This window comes from Antedon mediterranea, chromosome 8 (genome assembly GCF_964355755.1).
Source record: "Antedon mediterranea chromosome 8, ecAntMedi1.1, whole genome shotgun sequence".
Classification (NCBI taxonomy): domain Eukaryota; kingdom Metazoa; phylum Echinodermata; class Crinoidea; order Comatulida; family Antedonidae; genus Antedon; species Antedon mediterranea.
Window position 1 is genome coordinate 17,066,047 of NC_092677.1, and position 20,614 is coordinate 17,086,660.

A 20,614-nucleotide genomic window follows, 5' to 3' on the forward strand; every position below is an offset into this window, starting at 1 on the left:
TACCGCAAACTTTATATCAATAACAGCAATTAGCAACAGAAAATGCAACTATTAGCAGTTAAATTGTTTTTGCCCAACTAACCCTCAGTTTAGTACATTAGCAGCACAAAATACATTATTTTGATAGGTGTACAATCCAGAAAAAGGACGCTGGGTTGAGCTTGGTCCGCTGGACATTCTTCAGATGTTGGGACGAGCTGGAAGACCTCAGTACGATACCAAAGGAGAAGGAATCCTGATCACCAGTCATGGAGAGCTTCAATACTACCTCTCGCTGCTCAATCAACAGGTAAACTAAAGCCTTGTTCACACTTCAAACAACATCAAAGACTATCTTATGTTTACACCTATGGGTTATAGTGAGAAACAGCCTTAATTATCTTTAATCTATTATTTTCACTTGTCTTTCCCCAGAACATAAAGTTTATTAATTATGTTTTTACAGTTACCAGTAGAGAGTCAGTTTATCGCCAAATTAGCAGACAACTTAAATGCAGAAGTGGTTCTGGGCACGATACAAACCATGCGAGATGCGGTGAATTGGCTCGGGTATACGTACCTGTACATCCGTATGATGCGGGCACCAGCATTGTATGGCGTTAATGGTGACGATCAGGAGAGTGATCCGTACCTGGAACAGCGTAGGATTGATCTTATTCACACAGCCGCAGCCAACCTTGATAAACATAACCTGATTAAGTATGATAAGAAGTCTGGCAATTTCCAGGTAATCTATATACCGTATGTATTACTAATAAATGCCTTGCTTTTAATCATCTAGCAGGATCTGTATTCAAAGCCTACCAAGTGTATGATTCAGGTTGTGCACTAAAATGCTTCTACTTACTTCCTAGGTTACAGAGCTTGGTCGTATTGCTAGTCATTACTACTGTACTAACGAGAGTATGGCAACGTACAATAGTCTCCTGAAACAGACACTTAGTGAGATTGAACTCTTTCGCGTCTTCTCAATCTCGTCAGAGTTCCGCAACATCACTGTCAGAGAGGTAAGACTTTGTTTACATTGTTTTTTATTTTCTCTGTAAATAGCTGCATTTAGATATACTTTGGTCAATTGTCAAAATTTGAATAATCATAGATAACAAAATAGAGTGTGTGTTTTCAAATTTGTTAATAACCTAACATTTTAATGAATATTCTTTTACTTTTAAATTTATTTTTGTTTTGTTAATCATCATTAGGAGGAAAAGATGGAGTTAAACAAACTTCTAGAACGTGTGCCGATTCCAGTAAAAGAGGGCATTGAAGAACCCAGTGCTAAGGTGAGAATGAAATCCATTTTATTTACCTACCTTTATTAACTGACATAAAATAAAATAGAAAATGGAACAGTCCTGGTCATATTAAATTTGGTTGCAACTATTATTAGCTGCTGTTGAATATTCATAGGCAATATTAATTGTATATTTTGTAGGTGAATGTACTTCTTCAGTCGTACATTTCCCAACTCAAGTTAGATGGATTTGCCCTTGTAGCTGACATGGTGTATGTTACACAGGTAAGCAACAGTAAAGGTTTTATCTATCTCTATTGTACAATTCTGTGATTGGACATCCTCTTGACATTCAAATTTCAATCTATCATTTCATTGGTTGATTGTGGAATAGAAGGAGGAACAGTAACTAAGCAACAAAAGAGCAGGACTCAGGTTGTCAGTCTTGAGTTCTGTACTCAGTTCACTTGACATATATGTTGAAAGTAACCCAGTAACAAAGATCAGAATTAACATCTTTAATTTTTAGCTTTGTATTGCGCTTTCTATTGAAATTTTAAAATAATATTTATTTCCTATACTGTAATTCATTAAATTAATTAAATCATTTTGTGCATTTTTTTCTTGTATAACATTGTAGTCAGCAGGTAGGTTGGTGAGGGCTATATATGAGATTGTGCTACATAGAGGTTGGGCCCAGCTGGCTGACAAAACACTAGCTCTAGCCAAGATGATAGACAAAAGAATGTAAGTATTTAAGTGAAATACTTACTCATTAGTTTTTTTACTAATTTTGATGATTTGATGACTTATTTTAATTTATGTCAATACAGAACTAAACTCAACTAACCACAACAAAATGTTTTGACGTAAGTGCAGTTGTGTTGAATTGAATTTCTGGAACTGAAAGTGACAAAACACAATTGAAAACTTTTAATCATGTTGCATTTGGATAGCAACGACAATTTGTGATTACTTGAAGGCAACTTGCGCACATTAGTTTCTCTTTCAACTACGAATCATTACATATTGGTAATCACAACTCAGTTAGTCAGTTCCATGTTCAAGCATGCATTAACACACTGTATTTTTCCAGTTCTGTCCACTTGCCTGCTTTGTGTTGCTTTCAGTTCCAGGTGTTACAAATTACTGATCTCTTTTATTGCAACAGGTGGCAATCTATGAGTCCTCTTCGTCAATTCAAGAAGATTCCGGACGAAGTTGTCAAGAAGATTGAAAAGAAAAACTTCCCTTGGGAACGATTTTATGATCTCGGACCAAACGAGATCGGCGAGCTGATACGCATGCCAAAAATGAGCAAGACTATCCACAAGTTTGTGCACCAGTTTCCAAAGCTTGATTTGTCCTCTCACATTCAGCCAATCACGCGTTCCACGCTCCGTGTGGAATTGACCATCACACCAGACTTCCAGTGGGATGATAAAGTGCATGGTAACTCTGAAGCATTTTGGATATTTGTAGAAGATGTTGATAGTGAGATCATTCTTCACCACGAATACTTTCTTCTGAAAAGGTATTGATCATCAAAATGATTTCTTTCCTAAAACTCATAGATAAGGCAGTTTAGTTTGTGATTAAAATAAATAACCTCGACCTAAAGGTGCATTCAGACTTGTTACATTTCACAGAATAAAATATGACACTGCTTTGTTAAGCTCTGCCTACACTATCAAACTTCATGTGACAACAAAATGTGATGTCCCCATGTATGACCAGAATGAAATATCATATTTGGACACATCATTGATAGTGTAGACAGAGGTTTAAACAATGAAAAAAAGAATCATACAGTGTGAATGCAGCTTTAGACTTTGATTTGTTATTCTTGTTCAATCCTCTCGACATTCAAATTGCAATCTATCATTTCATTGGTTGATTGTGGAATAGAAGGAGGAACAGTAACTAAGCAACAAAAGGACAGGACTCGGGTCACCCATCTTGAATTCTGTACTCAGTTGACTTGACAAATGTTCATAGTAACCTAGCAACAAAAGTACAGAACTTTTGCCGGTAAACTATTACATAATTTTAAATATTATTATATTTTCAGTAAATTTGCGAGAGATGAACACATTATCAAGTTCTTTGTACCTGTCTTTGAGCCGTTACCCCCGCAGTACTTTATCAGAGTGGTATCTGATAGGTGGATAGGTAAGTAATAATTAGATAATTATACTTATTAATGTATCTTTAGCTATGTCTCTTAATTCATAGGCAAAATATGTGATACAGTGTCATGTATGTGAAATTTATACCATGATATGGTGCCACATGTGATACATATGTTAGATCTTGTTTTAGATCTTGTTGTGCACAAATAGCCTTTGAAATTGGGCGTTAATGAGAGGAAATGTAGTCTGTGTAAATTGAATTTTATTGAAGATGAAACACACTGTTTTATGGAATTGTTAACTTATGATGATATTAGATCTCATTTATTCAACCATATTTAAAGAAAAGAACATTTTTAATATGTGGTTGCAACCACTGTTCTACAGTTGCTAAATTTGCCTATCAATTGCTCTCCTTACGTTTTTAACAAGTAAATTAATTTTTTTCCCTTCTACTTTGGAGTCCTTTGCTTGGTCATTATTTATTTATTCTGTTAAAACTTGTTATTTTGTTTGATGGTTTAATCTGTGTCTATTTTAATTTAATTATATATTTGTTCACTTATAAGCCAGAATTGTTGTAAATACAAAATATGTTAACCTGAATCACAAAATCTGCCAATGGGAAATACCATAAAACCTATTTTTCATTAGGCTCAGAGACTCAACTTCCAGTATCATTCCGTCATTTGATCCTACCTGAGAAGAACGCACCACCGACTGAGTTGTTAGATCTGCAGGCCTTGCCAGTTTCAGCATTGAGAAACGCCTCTTTTGAGACGCTGTACTCCAGTAGGTTTAGTGTATTCAACCCTATTCAAACACAAGGTAAGTTTCTGGTACTATATTGAGTGTGTTATTTTATATAATGTACACTAAGCTCTTAGCTTTATCTATACTATCAACAAATGTGTGATGTGCCCAAATATGGTAGTGGTATGAACCTTTGTATCCATATATGGGCACATCATATTGTTTTGTTGCATCAAGTTTGATATGGTAGCTTTAGGCTGTTGATGCTATCTCTCTTTAATCTTTCTGTAATTTTATTTCTGTAGTGTTTAATGCTGTGTACAACGGTGATGAGAACGTGTTTGTTGGTGCTCCGACGGGTAGCGGTAAAACTATCATTGCAGAGTGCGCCATACTGAGAATCTTGATGCAGAATCCGGACAGTCGGTGTGTCTACGTCACACCCATGGACGAGTTGGCAGAGCAGGTAAGGAACTAAGCCAGTGTCTGCAGCCCTAACCAATCCAGACCCTGAGCTAGTCTACCTATTGTCCATTGCTTCTTGTGGACTAACTACTGACAGATAATTTTGTAACTTATATATGTGACTTATATATGTTATCCTTTGTTACAATTCTTTTCACCTGATGATGGGCTATGCCCGAAACATGTCGTTAAAATAAATCTATATTGAGGCAGTTTTAACTTATTTTATCTTGATTTTTTTCTATATCCTGCCTATGCAGCTCTTTGATTTATAAATATCTATATACATACATACCACAAATAGGATTCAGCAACAGTAATGTTAGCATTAAACAACATAGTGGTACTGTTTCCTTGCTTACCAAACCAGGGGCTTAAGTTCAATTCAAATCTCTTGGTGAGAAATGTATGAGTTTAGGTCTCAGCAATGTACTAAGCAATGTGCTTGTTGATACATTTTCTTATCAGCTTTATTTCTACAAGGGCATCTGATTTCATATCAGACAAGAGTTTGTTACATGGTTTGATACTAGAAGTATACATAGTTACTGCTAACTAGCTAGTTGTATCAATCAATGATATCCCCTGTTTTCTAGAGTTTTTAATGTTGCATTAATTTAATTTTTTCTTCGCAGGTCCATCAGGAATGGCATGCCAAATTCCAGATGTTACTAGGAAAGAAAGTAGTCCTACTGACTGGTGAGACAAGCACAGACTTGAAGCTTCTTGCTAAGGGCAACATTATTGTCAGTACACCAGAGAAGTGGGACGTGTTGTCAAGACGATGGAAACAAAGAAAGAATGTGCAGAACGTCAACCTGTTCGTTGTTGATGAGCTTCAGTTGACTGGTGGAGACAATGGGGTATGATATCAAATTTTGCTTTTCTTATTAATTAATTAATAGCACATTTGCTAAAGAAAAAGAGATTTTATTGTTTGTTTTGTTTGATTATAATAATTGGTGTTCTAATTTTATTTTAAAATAAATTTCATTAATTTACTATGAAATGGAAATATTATAGTTATTTTCTTTATTTTGTAGCCTGTTCTTGAAGTCATCTGCTCCAGAATGCGATACATTTCATCCCAGATTGAACGCAACATCCGAATTGTTGCCCTCAGTTCCTCTCTTGCAAACGCCAAAGATATAGCCCAATGGCTAGGCTGCAACGCCAACAACACATTCAATTTCCACCCTAACGTACGGCCAACACCACTGGAACTACATATACAAGGTTTCAACATAACCCACACAGCCTCTCGACTCATTGCGATGGTGAAACCCACATACAACGCCATCATCAAGTACTCATCGACTAAACCGATTATTGTGTTTGTGCCATCTCGTAAACAAACACGACTTACAGCGGTTGATCTGTTGACTTACGCGTCTGCTGATGATGCGGATGAAAGTAGGTTCCTTCATGTGCCGAAGGAAGATCTTCGTGGCCATCTTAGTAAAGTAAATGATGAGGTAAGTGGGTTTTTTGTCATAAAATATTGTTAATACTGTAGGTATCTTTATTTTCTAATCAACCCCTTGGGATGTAAATCCCCTTCAGAGTGATATCCCTGTTACCATTGATTAGCTTCTTTGTTCATATGTGCTTTTTCTTCTATGAAATAAATTTGGAGCTTTAACACCTGCTTTTATACCAATCTCTTGTCAATTTAATTACCGTCATGTAACTGGTTATGAAGTTATTAGTAAACAGGATGGTATGAGAACAACTACATAAGAATGAAAAATATAAAGAATATTTGCAGTGCAGTCATCTTTTTAAAAGCATTGATTTTATATGTGAATGTTGTTCATCTCTATAAGCCGCCTCGTTTCACAATCTGGATGTTTTAAAATAATTCTTCTACCAATTATATTCCGTTACAGACTTTGAAAGAAATGTTAGAGAATGGTATAGCCTACATTCACGAAGGGTTAACGGATATGGAGAAGAAGGTAGTGGAGCAATTGTTCACAGCTGGCGCCATTCAGCTAGTGGTCGCTGCACGTAACATGGCCTGGGGAATGACGATGGCTGCACATTTAGTTGTCGTCATGGATACGCAATACTATAATGGCAAAATACATGCGTAAGTTGATACTGATTTAATATTTTATAACAATGTATTGTAAATTGGTGCAAAAACAATTTTTTCTGCACACATTCTAAAATTCATCAATCAAGTTTTCTTTTAAATTTACCATCTGTTTATTTTTATTTTGTTCAGCTATGTGGATTATCCAATAACAGATGTTTTACAAATGGTAGGCCGAGCAAATAGACCAGACGTTGAGAATGAAAGTAAGTCATTGAACGATTTTCATCAATCTTCACCCTGGCCTACAATTTTTCCTGGCAGTCCTAGAGCTAGAGCAGAATAAAATGTCTGCAGATGATATCTATATTATAGGGACAGTTTGTGTGTTTATTAAATACAAATTGTTGCATGTATCCATACACATAGGGTATCAATATGAATTGTACTTGAATGGTTTTAAACTAAATTTGGAGCACACCCTGGGGTGGTTATCTTTTCTAGTATGTTATATAAGTAAATATATTTATGTATCTATTCTAATGTTGTTTTTCTTTTAAACAGTTGGAAAATGCGTGATCTTGTGCCAAGGATCAAAGAAAGATTTCTACAAAAAGTTTTTGTATGAGCCGCTACCAGTCGAAGTAAGTACTTTTGAAAATGTGGATACAGTAAAAGCCCTCCTTTGAGACGCCCTTTTTAAAGGGAACACTTTGTTGGGTATTGAAGGTGTCCCCTTAATAGAGGCTCTACTGTTGTCAATATTGAATAAATAGTAAAATAAAATATTAAAAAAACAAAACAAACTGAAAAATAACAACTTGATACTTTTAGTCTCATCTGGATCATTGCTTGCATGACCACTTCAATGCTGAGGTCGTTACCAAGACGATAGAAAACAAACAGGATGCTGTTGACTATTTGACCTGGACCTTCATCTACAGGAGAATGACCCAGAACCCTAACTACTACAATTTACAAGGTAAATTATAGATTCAACCTGTCAGTGACGGTTTCATCGCTGTTGGTTGTCAACTGAATAAAATTAAAATAAATACTGTAACTATAAAATTGTCATTATTATAAAAACAAATGTGTACATAAATTACTAAGAATTGCTATCAGAAATATCATTTGTAAAGTCATCTCCCAAAAGAAAACCGACATTTCTTGGGGTCCAGAAGGTCCCAAATTAATTTTTACCATTAGAAACACATTCCAAATACCAGACTTTCCAGAAAACCAGACCTATTAAGCCAGCCCAAAGGTGTCCGGTATTGGGAAAGTTTAGCTAATTGTTTGATGCTACTTTTTATTACTTATATGCAAGATTGTTATATAGCACCCCTATGTATCTACTCTTTATAGTGCCTCTGTTGATTAGGTTGTATTTTTAATCATTAACATACAACACACTGATGCGCGAGACACTATATCTTATGTGTGATTTAAAATGAGAAATCTCATGAGTGAGTATATACTGGGATTTGTTCTTGTTGTTCTTTCTGAAGTCTTGAATCAATTGTCTTTTTAGGTGTTACTCATCGTCATCTATCTGACCACATGTCTGAACTAGTGGAGAACACCTTACACGACCTTGAACAATCTAAGTGCATCAGCATTGAGGAAGAAATGGATATTAGCCCATTGAATCTTGGAATGATTGCTGCCTATTACTATATCAATTACACAACAATAGGTAAGTACGAGTACTACTAGTTTATATAATGTGTATCAGAGTAGATTCGGAGAAATAGGCAGGATTTAACGGGGGGTTTGAGTCCAGGGGCCTGCTTAAAGGTTGGGTTCAGTGCCCTGCGAGGCAATTTTTCACAATTAATACCTAAATCTCTGTTCCAGTTGAAAGAGCCAAAATGCAACAATATATTTATAGTGTAGATGTTGTAGCTTGGTGGTTAACATGGTTACAATCCCAGCGTTCAATCCTGACTAGTGACTTCCTAAACCTCAAATGAGACTTAGTTATAATCACGATAAATTATAAAACCATTTATCCATCCTGTAATTGGTTTGTTCGCTGTGAAATAAACACAGAATCATGAATAGTATTCGGAGACATCCTAATATCCAAACTGTATACTGAGTTTAATGTTTTCTTTTTGCAGAATTGTTTAGCATGTCTCTTAATAACAAGACGAAGATTAGAGGCCTGATTGAAATTATATCGGAAGCTGCGGAGTATGATAGGATACCCATCAGGCATCATGAAGATTCTGTGCTTCGTCAAGTATGTACAAATAATCAATTTCCTTCTTAAATAATTTCCATAAAGAAATCCTATGCAGTTTGTTTCCTGAACCCTAAATTGAGCTAAAATCTACCTTGGCTACTACACCTTATTCTAAGTGATGTCCACCTTGCTTACATCTTGACCACTTTAGCAATTCATGTAACATCGGTCTGTTACAATTTTTAAGTTGTTTTTATTTTTTAACAATTAAGCTTTACAAAAAATACATTGATGTACAAAATAGTGATAACCACAAATGATCCAAATAATAATTCTCTTTTTTTTTTAACTTTTTGTTTATAGTTGGCCCAGAAGGTGATAAATAAGATTCCAAATGCCAAATACAATAATCCACACATCAAGACCAACCTGCTCTTACAAGCCCACCTGTCCAGAATGCAGCTATCAGCTGAGTTACAGTCAGACACTGAAGACATCATAGGCAAAGTAAGAAGTTAATCATTATTAATTTATAGCGCACACAAGATGAAGGATAAAAAATTAGATCCATACAATAGAACCTCTATTGAGGAGTTACCTTTAGGACCAACCAAAGTGTTCCTTTAATGATATGTTTGAAGTAACTACTACACACACACAAAACCCAAATAAACAATTTGATAAATTTTTGGTATTGATATTCCAGATTTTTCAAATTCATATTTCATTTCATTTTTCGAATGGAAGTCCATGTTAACACGCAATTGTTAATTTATTAAAGATTAATAACAGAATATTTAGACACAATAATATTTAGAATGTATGATAGTGCTATTAATCCATAATTGAACAAACAATGTAACTGAGTTTTCTTGTAAATTTTATTTAGGCCCTTCGTTTAATCCAAGCTTGTGTGGATGTCCTGAGTAGTAATGGTTGGCTGTCACCAGCTCTTGCTGCTATGGAGTTGGCCCAGATGGTCACTCAAGCCATGTGGAACAAGGATTCATACCTGAAGCAGCTACCACACTTCAATACTGACCTGGTCAAGCGCTGCACTGAACATGTAAGTATAAATAAGAGATTGTGAATTTGTCCAGTGTACTAGTTTTGCTACTACACACATGTGGTATGGAAATCACCGTTATTAAATTTTGGAAGTTTTTGAACTGTGGTAGGTATCTTTACTAGTGTAATATGTACAGTATGATATCTCCCCAATGTATAGCCTTCACATCTGCTGAACTGGTCCTCCACTGAATGTGGAACAATATTAACCTGGTTATTAAAGATTTAATATCAATCAATTTCTTTAAATATCAATTTGTATCTTTCATAATTAATTTACTTCTGATTATTTCTACTGTTGTACTATATACAAATGATGGAACACATAATACTGAAGCAACAATCTTTATAAAGCTCTGTTCCATATATAGACATGATTATGTCATATCACTACCATATTTGGGCACATCACACTTTTTTTGTCAAACTAGTTTGATAGTGTAGACAGAGCTTTATACTGTACAAGCGGATCTGTCGTGAGAGAGCTTCTGCAAATACCCCAACTTCCGATTTGAAACAGATGTAAAATGTTTTACACAGTGCTTAGGTTAACAAAGGTAGTCTCATTATGCGCTTATTCATTCATATTAATAGAATATTGAAAGCATCTTTGACATTATGGAGATGGAGAACGATGAGCGTAACGAGTTGCTGCATCTCACAGACGCCCAGATGGCGGACGTCGCAAGATTCTGTAACAGATATCCAAACATCGAGTTGTCATATGTAGTACAAGATAAGAACAATCTAGAAAGGTGGGTAAACCAGATAAGAAGAACATTTATTTCTGTGATTGTAATTGAATTATAATTTCTATAACGCCTTTTCATAATTACTTTAGACCAAAGAGTGGTGACCATAACACATATTCACACCATTCTGCTTACTTTCCTAGGAAAATAGTTTAGCATTTGGTTGACTTATTATGTTTTTATCCTTTGCTATCTATCCTCTTTTGTCCTCCAATTGACTGGCATGTTTATAAAGTTTAAATCCTTTTTTTGTAATAGTGGTTCTCCTGTTGTAATCATGGTAACACTTGAGAGAGAGGATGAGATTACAGGACCTGTCATTGCACCATTCTTCCCACAGGTAAGATAGTTTTATACAGCTGATTGTATTCTTGCAATTTGATTGGTAAATTATGCATCAGTGTTACATATCTGAAGTGATATCTAATGATAATTAATTGGTTCTGTCATCACTTACAGCTTTTTTTTTTACTTTTTTCTTTAGAAACGTGAAGAGGGCTGGTGGGTTGTAATCGGTGACACAAAATCCAACAGTCTCATCTCTATTAAACGTTTGACCCTACAACAAAAGGCCAAGGTCAAGCTCGACTTTGTTGCGCCCTCTACAGGCTCGCACACCTACACCATCTACTTCATGAGCGACGCCTACATGGGATGCGATCAGGAGTACAAGTTTACTGTGGACGTGAAAGAACCGGCGAGTGGCAGTGACAGTGATGACAGCTCTGACAACTGAAGATGATCCAAGAAGACAAATTTAAGATGAGATTGATGGGAGGTGTATTCATTGCCAACAAATGGCAACTAATCATATTCCACACAAAAATCTGTTATTTCATCATGTGCAAGAAAAAAATTTTTTTTTTTAAAATTTATCTAATCTAATTAAGTAATTGAGTTTTCAGTTTCGTGCTTATTTCTTTATGTGGTTTTCATGTTTTTCATGTTATTTTCAATACAATTTCGATCATACAGAAATATCTAAAGGTAATGTAAATCATGCAATACTTATTAGTAAGGCACTCATTTTGGATTAATTATCTGTATTTTTGTCGGAGCACAAATGAAAATGGTCCAGGAGGAATGCGAGAGTACAATGAAGTGCATGGTAATTGTGTTTAGAGTTTCCGATTGTAATTTCTTTGAAAAGCATTTGTTTTTTTTTTGTTAAAATTGCGTTACCTCCTTGCGTTGCGTCGCTAATGGGAATCAAGCTTTAGTAAATCATTGATTTTATAAATCTTTAACAGTACATAATTTAAGACAGGATAACATTTCCTGGAATAGTAGAAATTCTTTTTATAATATATTGTTTTTTTTTTAACCACTGTTTTTTTATAGTAGTTGTGTTTGCATAAATTAAATGTATAATATATTCAAAAAACCTTTGAACATACTTTTGAAACTGATGAGTGTTTCACTATATTAGTTAAAAACGTAAAATATATCTTGGTGAGGTGTTCTGACCCTAGCAAGTGATGTCCCTCTGATAAATAGAATCACTTTTCGATTAACAAAATTGTTATACCACTAAATTAACTAAAGGATTTTTTTTATTTTTCATCATAAAATGACAAAAATTATAATTGAGATCTAATATTTAGGAATATGAAGATCATTTTGTATATATGTAGTTGCATATTTCTATGGAATAAATGCTTTTTCATTTGTAAGTAATGCGTTTTCATGTGTTAATTGTAAACATATGCTGACCTTTCATTAGGCAGTGGGCCTACCTAAACCGCTACATTCCCTCCGCAGCTTCAGTCACACCTCTCTTGCATTAGGCAGTTGGCTTGTATGCGATTTCTTTTTCCGTACGGCTGTTCCTTCATCAGTGTTAAACACTGATCTTCCATTAGGCCCTAAGCCTACAGTCTAGTCCAGCTTGCAAGATGGCCTAAACTAATTTTAACAGAATTTTGCATCAAAGCATGCCAGACTTGCATCACTTAAGCCTTGTGATATCTCCTATAATTATTGGTAGTGCTGGGCTAACAATATTTTGTGTGAACGAAGTCTTTTGAGTATGTTCAACATGCCACATTGCCATATAGATTGTTTTTTGGTGGCGTTTGCTCTTAATGTATAATAAACACAATTCAGACAGCATATTATATAGAAATTAAATTTTAATAATTCCAGTAACAAAAAATAATAGTCTTAATAAGCTCTATCTACACTATCAAACTTTATGTGACAAAAAAAATGTGATGTGCCCATATATGGACACGGTGATGTCATATCACTACCATATTTGGCCACATCACACTTTTTTGTCAAACTAGTTTGATAGTGTAGACAGAGCTTTCAACAACACTGTATATTATATAGCAAATACTTATTCTATTTAAAAATTAGAATACAGTAGTTATTGCTTCATATATTTAAAAAAACATTTACTAAATAATAGTTTCCCACACAAAAAGCCGACTTCTTGGCTCATGTTCAATCTATTGTATATAACTATATTGCAAACATCAATATTCATGATTTATATTAAAATACATAAACTTGTTTTTTAAACTACAGTAACTACATTTAATATTGAACAATACTTCACACACGACAAACTGTAACATAGAAACTACAATATATTTAATATTACATAATACACACAACTATTACAAATACTTTTGTTCTTGCCAAATATCATTACCCTGGATTGAGTTTATGGTACCTAAACATTGTTCGTGTAAAGTAAAGCAAGGTTCTCAATGGAATTACAATACAAGGATGTAGACGTATCACAGCGAAGTGACCAATGACAGGCGAAATAATCCATCACTTGTCTCAGTTGGAACCAAAAACCAACCAAACACAGTGGTTGAATGCGCAGCCAGCCAATCTTTCAACTCGTGAAAATATATTCTCATAAACATTTTATATCATGTGCCATATTAAGGTTCCATTGCATGGTAAAAGTTGTAACTAACCAAATACAGTAGTTGAATTCACCGTTAATCTTTCAACTAAAGATATATTCTTTCTTTTATACTCATAAACATTATTATTATGTATTATGTTATTGTTTGTATATTATAGCACACCTGAGTGTATCATGTGTCATTCAGAATTTAGTTCGATTTAGCTCTATTACACAACAGCTTTCTGTAAAACTTATTGCGAGGCTGGTGGCTGTAGTGTGTGCTGTCTATAATTAGTGCGCTAAGATGTTGACACAATGCAAGTGAATTGACCAATGACAAGCAACAGTTTGGGTTAAATTGCTTGCACTACACTTAGTCCTTGTGTTGCATCCCAGTAGGAACCAAGCCTTAATGTCTAGCCTTCAACATTGCTTAATGATTAAAGCAGCAGAATAATTGAATTGATATTTAGTTTTTGTCAAATTTGGCTCTGTTTGCCATAAATCATTTCTGCAAAAACAATGCAAATAGTCTCTAATATAACCACCATAGTACAAATTTCGTCAAGGTGCTTTAGAATTGTTTTGTTTTTAAATCTGTTAACATTTCTGAGAATATAGGATAACTTCACAGGAATCGTAACCAGTTACTGCGAAGGAGGTTCCACTTTGATTTAGAAACTTTGCACCACAAATTTGAAGATCAGTCACCGACTCTGAAAATTCATTATTAACCTGAAAACAAAGAAAATTCAGATAATTTTACAATGACAAGAATAGCTTTTATCTGATGAAACAGTAATGTCATTCTGTTAGGTCATCTCATTATTTACCTTAGCAGGTAAGGTAATGTAAATGTAGTGTCTATCCTCTTGGTCAGCCACCACATGTCTATCTGTTTTGTCTCAAGCAACCCCAGTTTTCAGGAGGAAATCGTGGTCATTAATGATGAATCCAATATACAGGCCTCTTTATTTTCATATAACCTAATGATTCTGTCTGTCCCATTATGTATTTTTGTAAAATGTACTGTACCATATTAGGCCATTTTTTAATATTAATAAACTATCTTCTAATTTATTAACTAGAAATACTAGTACCTTTACATTTTTACTATCTTCTTGTAAACTCCACAGACGAACGAACGAATCTTCACTACTTGTCAGAAGCTACATATAAAATATAAATAGAAATTATAAATATAATTAGTTTACATCATACATAGTATATATAGTACAATTACTTGTGTTTACATTGCAGTAATTACGTGTCAAGAAAACTTGCATCTTGCATTCTAGATCTCAGTTTTCTAGACACTGGTCGGGCGACATTTTTCGTTTATGACAAATCTCAGTGCTTTTGAATGCTTTTGACAATATTTACATTTAGGTTTATATTGTCTAGTTAGATGCTTACATAACTAAGAACACCTGTGAGTTATGTACTAGATGGTCTGTGCACGGAAACGGAATTCAGTTATGTGGGTTTGTCTAGATTTGGTAGTTTTTTATGTTTACGGACTAGATTCCTTTGGTTTTCCGCCTTGAGCACTTTGGTGGATATGTGCGCTTAACAAATCTTATTATTAATCTTAATTTTATGACATGGTTTACTGTGAAATCAAAAATTTACAAATCATCCAAAAAAGACAATGTTACCAAGTTACTCTCGGGTGCAATATCAATAGCGTTGATCCATTTAGTGTGTGCGCATATTTCGGTTTGCATGTTCCCTGTTGTGGAGTTGAATATACGTATGTGACCTGAGCCAAAGCCACCAATAACCGAGTTGCCCGATAAGCATAGAGATGTACAGGCCATGCTATAAAATAAATATATATGGTTGTGATATAATTTATTTATTTATTTATCTGTCACACAAGTCATCCTCTTTAATTCATTTATTTAACTTGCCCAAAACAACCAATAACAGTTGCCTGAAAAGCATTTACAGTATATCATAAAGCTCTGTCTACACTATCAAACTTCATGTGACAAAAAAATAGTGATGTGCCCATGTATATGGACATAATGATGTCATATCTAGTTTGATAGTGTAGACAAAGCTTAAGAGAGAGTGTTTGTTATTGCCATTTTGCACACATCCATACACAAGGGTACCAAAATCTATGTTTTAATAATCATGTCAACATTGTATTTGGCATCATATGTATTGTACATTATCGATTATTTAACATTTTTTAAGCCAAAATCGCCTCAAAAGTATGATTTTATTGATGAAAATGCAATTAACACTATTTTGTGTAATTTACACTAATTGATTAGGGCTTGGTGTTTAGGAGGACCGGCCTGAGATGGATATCTTTCTTATTACTGTACAGAAGTGTATGCAATGAATGTAACATTATGTTTATTTGACCAATTTTAATATTCATTAATGCCTTCCAAATAGCCCATGGGCTATAAACGAGTTCCTATTCTCAATTAATAAAACAAAGAAAAACATTACCCAGAACCATTGATGCGTAGCGTTGTTTTAAACCTCTGTCCCGACTGCCATAATATAATGGTGCCAGAATCGTCACAGCTTCCTAGTGTACTGCCCTCACTGGCCAAATCCAGTACCATGCAGTTGTGGCCAGTAGGCATCTCTTGTAAAGCGACATTGGTTCCTCGTGATGGAATGGAGAATATTAGAATTATCCCGGATGATGCACCTAAATGTAATAAATATTCATCAGCTCTGAATAGTGCTATTATCTATTTAATCTTGGGACGACAGGAACTTTTCCTCTTTTGTTGAACCTCCCTGCATTGAAGAATGTTCATTCTTCCTATCTAATCAGTGCATTCGGTATTTCCCTGTATTAAAGCAGACACTTTTTTGGAGGCAAAATGCTGAGATTTTTCCAGTCTTTTGTGTTACCACCAAGCATAGTTTATGCAAACCAAACATTTTATATCTTATTTATAGGATATAATTTTATTAATGCATTTTTTTCATATTATTCATATATCATATATTTAACACAGGATGCTAAATCATTGTCTTACCAACAGCAATGTAATTTTCATGTATAGCAGCAATTCCCCTTGTGAATATTATTCCTGCAAAAGTAAAAAATAATTGTTAATTTTAACAACTATTGTAAAGTCCTGACTAGGGTCACAGAGTGCATATGAGCCTCCGTTCATTTCGACTGCCATTCTTTTATATTTATGAATTGAGGAGTTGATAAACAAGACCAAAATGATCAGACTAGGACCCCTTCCCTTTGAACATTGTAAAGTTTTGGTGGTTATTGTTCTGCATACTATTAATATAATAATCAATTATGAATGTCATTCTTTCTTTATTTCCATTCATCATACACATTCATAAGCATACATAAATAAGCATAGTACAAAAGACAAAAAAAGAATGGAAAGGAGGAAATCTCGGAAGCATAACTTTAAGTAGAAACCCCCTGTCCTGTTACAAAATATATATAAATGGAAATTAAAATTAATAAATGAAATGTACAATGAAAAAGCTACCATTTTTACTATCACTACCAGCTAGTGCATGCCAAAACACCATTGCTGAGCCATCTGGTTCAAACATCTGAAATTATTCAAATAAATTTAAATTTGAATGTGTATGGTGGGAATTGACATTAAACATGAGTGACACATTTTTTCTTTATAATATATAACTTTATTCAAAACTGAAAAATTAACTCTCAATTTCTGGTAAGTCTAAATGTATTTATTTATTTAGTAAACCAACAAACAATACAAACTAAAAAATAAATTAACATAAGAATCTTTCACATCTAAATTGTTGACATTGTTCTTCAATGGATAAAATAGTATCTGCTGGTTATTAAATGATATAATAACAATTTACTTTGAAAAAAAAGGTTTTGGAATTGATCTGTGATCCTCTTACCTGTAAACCTTTCTGTGAACATATTACAAGAAGCGTTCTGGATGATAATTCACAAAATTTAGCCTAAAATATATAAGGAAATAAAAAGAAATAACAATTTAAAGCTACATGCTGTACGTACACATTTAACTTGAAATGAAAAGAGAATCATATTTAATTTTATAAATGTTTAAAATGTAAATTTAACTTCTGTAGTTACACTAGAAACTCTTGACTCAATGCACTATGTAATGTTATAGGCCTACCTAGTATAGATTGACCCATTATTATACAAAACATTATGCATTGTTACCATGGAAATTGTACACATTATCATAATTTAATTAGATTCGTGTGAATACAATTTATAGAAACATTGATTTTCACAAATAAGTCTATTGCCTATCAACAAGATACAGCAAACAATAAAAAATAAATCAACGTTTCATCATAATGGCATCTATGGACACACTCAAACGAAAACTTACTTGCAAAATGAGAGAATTCGATGAATTTGAGGCTTCTTTACAGTGAACTTCCCGATGGTGAATGTTTGCTGTATCGCTTGACGAAGTCGCAATGTTTACAGCCGATTTGTGAACAACAGCATAGCTTACTATGTTCTTTTGAGGAACTGAGTAGATGCTTAAATTATTATAAAGCAAAGACGCACTTGTTTTTAGCTGAATAGATTTCTCGCGTTTATACATTTTAGACAATTTTGATAAGCATAAATTTTTCTTAAAACAACAGTTGTTATTGCAAGAAATTGTGAGTACGCCCTCTATTATTGTAAATGTAAACATGAAAATATTAATGGAACAAAACGATCATATCGTGAGTGTTCCCATAACAAATACATTTTACAATCGACATTATTTCTTAAAAACACGTTTCACGTTTTTTATCGTTTCTATTTAATTTTCATTTGCTAAAAATGGCAACTCAGAGAAGAAAACCAGAATCAAAAAGTAGTAAAACCGAACCAGAACTGCCATCAGTACCATCTGTATGGAAAAGGGCATTCACAAGTGGGTCAGAATGGCCAGATAAGGTATTTTTACACTTGTTTTTCTAGCTAGCCGCACCGCCGCACGATGCTTGCTGTGAAACGCCCAACGTAGTGGGCATTTTACCATGTCGACTTACATAGTGTAGGCCTAGCCACAACTTACCAGCAAATGTTTTAATTTGTTATATATTTCACGGGTTACTGATTAATTATTATAGGTAGTTTTGATTGAGTTAAAAAAAATCGTGCCATGATATGTTAAGCATACACAAACTGGTACATACAGCACCTACTGTCGTGTTATGTGCATAATAAGCGCTCACACACTAATTCCTTTCAGTTCAGTTTGCTTGAAAAGACGACAACTAGTTCCAACCTTTAGTTCCAGGTCTACCTACCTACATTCAATCTTCAAACATTTTATTTTGTACCTTACAGAGCTCATTATTAAATAACATAACCTTTTTTTTGCAGGACGAGTTACTGGATGTAATTTATTGGGGACGACAAATTGTAGGAATCATATTTGGTTTAATATGGGGTGCAGTACAAATGAAAGGAATAGTTGGTCTAGCATTGTAAGTTTTTAATTACCGTACTAAATTTGGCTTTTTCTTAAATTATGGGCAATACAGATTATCAATGTAATAAAAACAACTACAAACGGCTATGTAGCACAATACACTGTTTAAAAAAAAACCTAGACATCTAGTCTAATTCTAGTCTGAATTTTTGATTTACAAATTGCTTGTTGTAACATCAATGACATTATCATTGTAAAATAATAAACCACTACTATAAAATGATTATTAGCCCATGGCTAACAAAAAAAATGCCAATGAAAAAGGGCAAATGAGTCTCATTTTGATTTGACTGGTGAAAGTGAATTGTTTGATAAACACACAATTTAGAATTATTTTATGTGTAACTACTATGTGTAAACAGAATACGGTTTAGAAAAAAATAATATATAATCAATAAATACAAATAGTACTTGCTATGTTTTATAGGTTTTGTGCAATAAATGCTGGAATTTTATACGTTTACTTCATGGGATTTCAAAAGATTGATGATGAAGAATTTGGAGGGGTATGGGAACTTACTAAAGAAGGATTTATGACGTCATTTGCATTATTTTTAGTAAGTATTTTGCTACCTAATTCCAGTGTACTGTATGTGGACAATCATCACCCATTACAACTAATACCCCTTTGACAAATACCTCATATGACTTGGGGTTAGAGTTAGGTTTATGTTGAAGCTAAAAGTACAATCTAATTGTACTATTATCTTATCGCATCATTGACAGATCAACATTTTTTTTTAATTAATGAACTAAGGACTAAGGAGTGTAAACTCCCTAAGTGACTAATTTGTTAATACAATATTTTTCCTTGGTTTACAGATTGTATGGATTATAGTGTACTCTGCTATTTATTTTGAATAACACCACATAGTTGAATCAGGAATGGAATCGAACCAAATTTTGTACAAACTGTAAAGCCCTGACTACACTATCAAACTAGTTTGACAATAAAAGGTTGATGCGGCCAAATATGATAGTGATATACCCAAATATGATAGTGATATGATATCATAATGTTCATATATGGGCACATGACATTTTTTTGTCACATAAAGTTTGATAGTGTAGACAGAGCTTTAGACTACTAGAACAAACAATAACCAGTTTTGTACCAAAAATACTATGTGTAGAAAAGAGTGGAACAGACTAAACTATTGAGAGAACTTGCTGTCTCCATTAAACAGTATGTTGAAGTGTAAAATGTTTTTAAAATATAACAGTACTGTATGTTATCTGGTATGCTATTCAATTGTGATTCACACTAGATATGTTTTTCAAGCTATCTGTAATTAAGTTAACATCGATCTTTCTCAAGATTAGAAAAAAATCGAATTTATGGATGTATGTTGCATCACAGGTTCCAGGAATAGTGAAGTGCTAACATTGCATTAGTCTGTAAAAAATAGGTATGAAAAAGTGTTTTGGCACTCCCCAAGCGCTACCCTCGGCAAGATGTGGTCACATGTATGGTGGTACAGTAACTCATTTGTAAAAGAAATAAATCCAGGACCAAAATAAGGAATTTGGTCTGAAATGAGACATTTACATACCTGAGGTAATTTTTGTAAATGTTTTATAAATGTGTATGGGTGACACAAGTCAAGTCTGTAAATAAAATGTAACAAACACAGTCAGTCTCCTCAT

At 33.8% G+C, this 20,614-nt stretch overlaps 3 protein-coding genes across 3 annotated transcripts in view; 2 read left to right on the top strand and 1 right to left on the bottom strand.

The window, feature by feature from the left end:
* LOC140056058 (U5 small nuclear ribonucleoprotein 200 kDa helicase-like) overlaps window positions 1-12,646 on the top strand; it is a 32,892-nt gene extending 20,246 nt beyond the window's left edge. The window contains exons 18-40 of the mRNA XM_072101293.1: window positions 128-289; window positions 446-727; window positions 855-1,007; window positions 1,203-1,283; window positions 1,436-1,519; window positions 1,875-1,981; window positions 2,406-2,768; window positions 3,306-3,406; window positions 4,021-4,194; window positions 4,425-4,585; window positions 5,220-5,447; window positions 5,628-6,059; window positions 6,474-6,676; window positions 6,815-6,888; window positions 7,187-7,266; window positions 7,457-7,604; window positions 8,157-8,321; window positions 8,749-8,870; window positions 9,177-9,320; window positions 9,703-9,879; window positions 10,476-10,636; window positions 10,892-10,973; window positions 11,118-12,646. Of these exons, the coding sequence (XP_071957394.1) occupies window positions 128-289; window positions 446-727; window positions 855-1,007; window positions 1,203-1,283; window positions 1,436-1,519; window positions 1,875-1,981; window positions 2,406-2,768; window positions 3,306-3,406; window positions 4,021-4,194; window positions 4,425-4,585; window positions 5,220-5,447; window positions 5,628-6,059; window positions 6,474-6,676; window positions 6,815-6,888; window positions 7,187-7,266; window positions 7,457-7,604; window positions 8,157-8,321; window positions 8,749-8,870; window positions 9,177-9,320; window positions 9,703-9,879; window positions 10,476-10,636; window positions 10,892-10,973; window positions 11,118-11,369 (3,936 nt within the window). The 3' untranslated portion in view covers window positions 11,370-12,646. The remainder of the gene's footprint in view (window positions 1-127; window positions 290-445; window positions 728-854; window positions 1,008-1,202; window positions 1,284-1,435; window positions 1,520-1,874; window positions 1,982-2,405; window positions 2,769-3,305; window positions 3,407-4,020; window positions 4,195-4,424; window positions 4,586-5,219; window positions 5,448-5,627; window positions 6,060-6,473; window positions 6,677-6,814; window positions 6,889-7,186; window positions 7,267-7,456; window positions 7,605-8,156; window positions 8,322-8,748; window positions 8,871-9,176; window positions 9,321-9,702; window positions 9,880-10,475; window positions 10,637-10,891; window positions 10,974-11,117) is intronic.
* A 131-nt stretch (window positions 12,647-12,777) lies between these two features.
* On the bottom strand, window positions 12,778-18,118 carry LOC140056329 (WD repeat-containing protein 54-like). The gene is made up of 8 exons (XM_072101670.1): window positions 17,861-18,118; window positions 17,394-17,456; window positions 17,000-17,066; window positions 16,517-16,570; window positions 15,972-16,179; window positions 15,161-15,323; window positions 14,603-14,671; window positions 12,778-14,237 (listed from the first exon to the last, which is right to left on the bottom strand). The coding sequence occupies exons 1-8, from the start codon at window positions 18,080-18,082 to the stop codon at window positions 14,103-14,105; spliced, it is 981 nt and encodes a 326-aa protein (XP_071957771.1). The 5' UTR covers window positions 18,083-18,118; the 3' UTR covers window positions 12,778-14,102.
* A 109-nt stretch (window positions 18,119-18,227) lies between these two features.
* On the top strand, window positions 18,228-20,600 carry LOC140056219 (GEL complex subunit OPTI-like). Its single transcript, XM_072101513.1, has 4 exons — window positions 18,228-18,426; window positions 18,859-18,962; window positions 19,395-19,524; window positions 19,790-20,600. The coding sequence occupies exons 1-4, from the start codon at window positions 18,310-18,312 to the stop codon at window positions 19,829-19,831; spliced, it is 393 nt and encodes a 130-aa protein (XP_071957614.1). The 5' UTR covers window positions 18,228-18,309; the 3' UTR covers window positions 19,832-20,600.
* Window positions 20,601-20,614: the final 14 nt, after the last annotated feature.

Bases quoted from the DNA above. Each gene is read 5' to 3' on its own strand.
- LOC140056329 (XM_072101670.1), bottom strand. From the start codon at position 18,082: ATGTATAAACGCGAGAAATCTATTCAGCTAAAAACAAGTGCGTCTTTG. The intron at 14,672-15,160 runs GTAACATTGTCT...TTTTATATGTAG, and splicing joins TTGCACCCGAGAGTAACTTG to CTTCTGACAAGTAGTGAAGA. The intron at 14,238-14,602 runs GTACTAGTATTT...CTTTGTTTTCAG, and splicing joins AAGATAGTAAAAATGTAAAG to GTTAATAATGAATTTTCAGA.
- LOC140056219 (XM_072101513.1), top strand. From the start codon at position 18,310: ATGGCAACTCAGAGAAGAAAACCAGAATCAAAAAGTAGTAAAACCGAA. The intron at 18,427-18,858 runs GTATTTTTACAC...TTTTTTTTGCAG, and splicing joins GGTCAGAATGGCCAGATAAG to GACGAGTTACTGGATGTAAT. The intron at 18,963-19,394 runs GTAAGTTTTTAA...TATGTTTTATAG, and splicing joins GGAATAGTTGGTCTAGCATT to GTTTTGTGCAATAAATGCTG.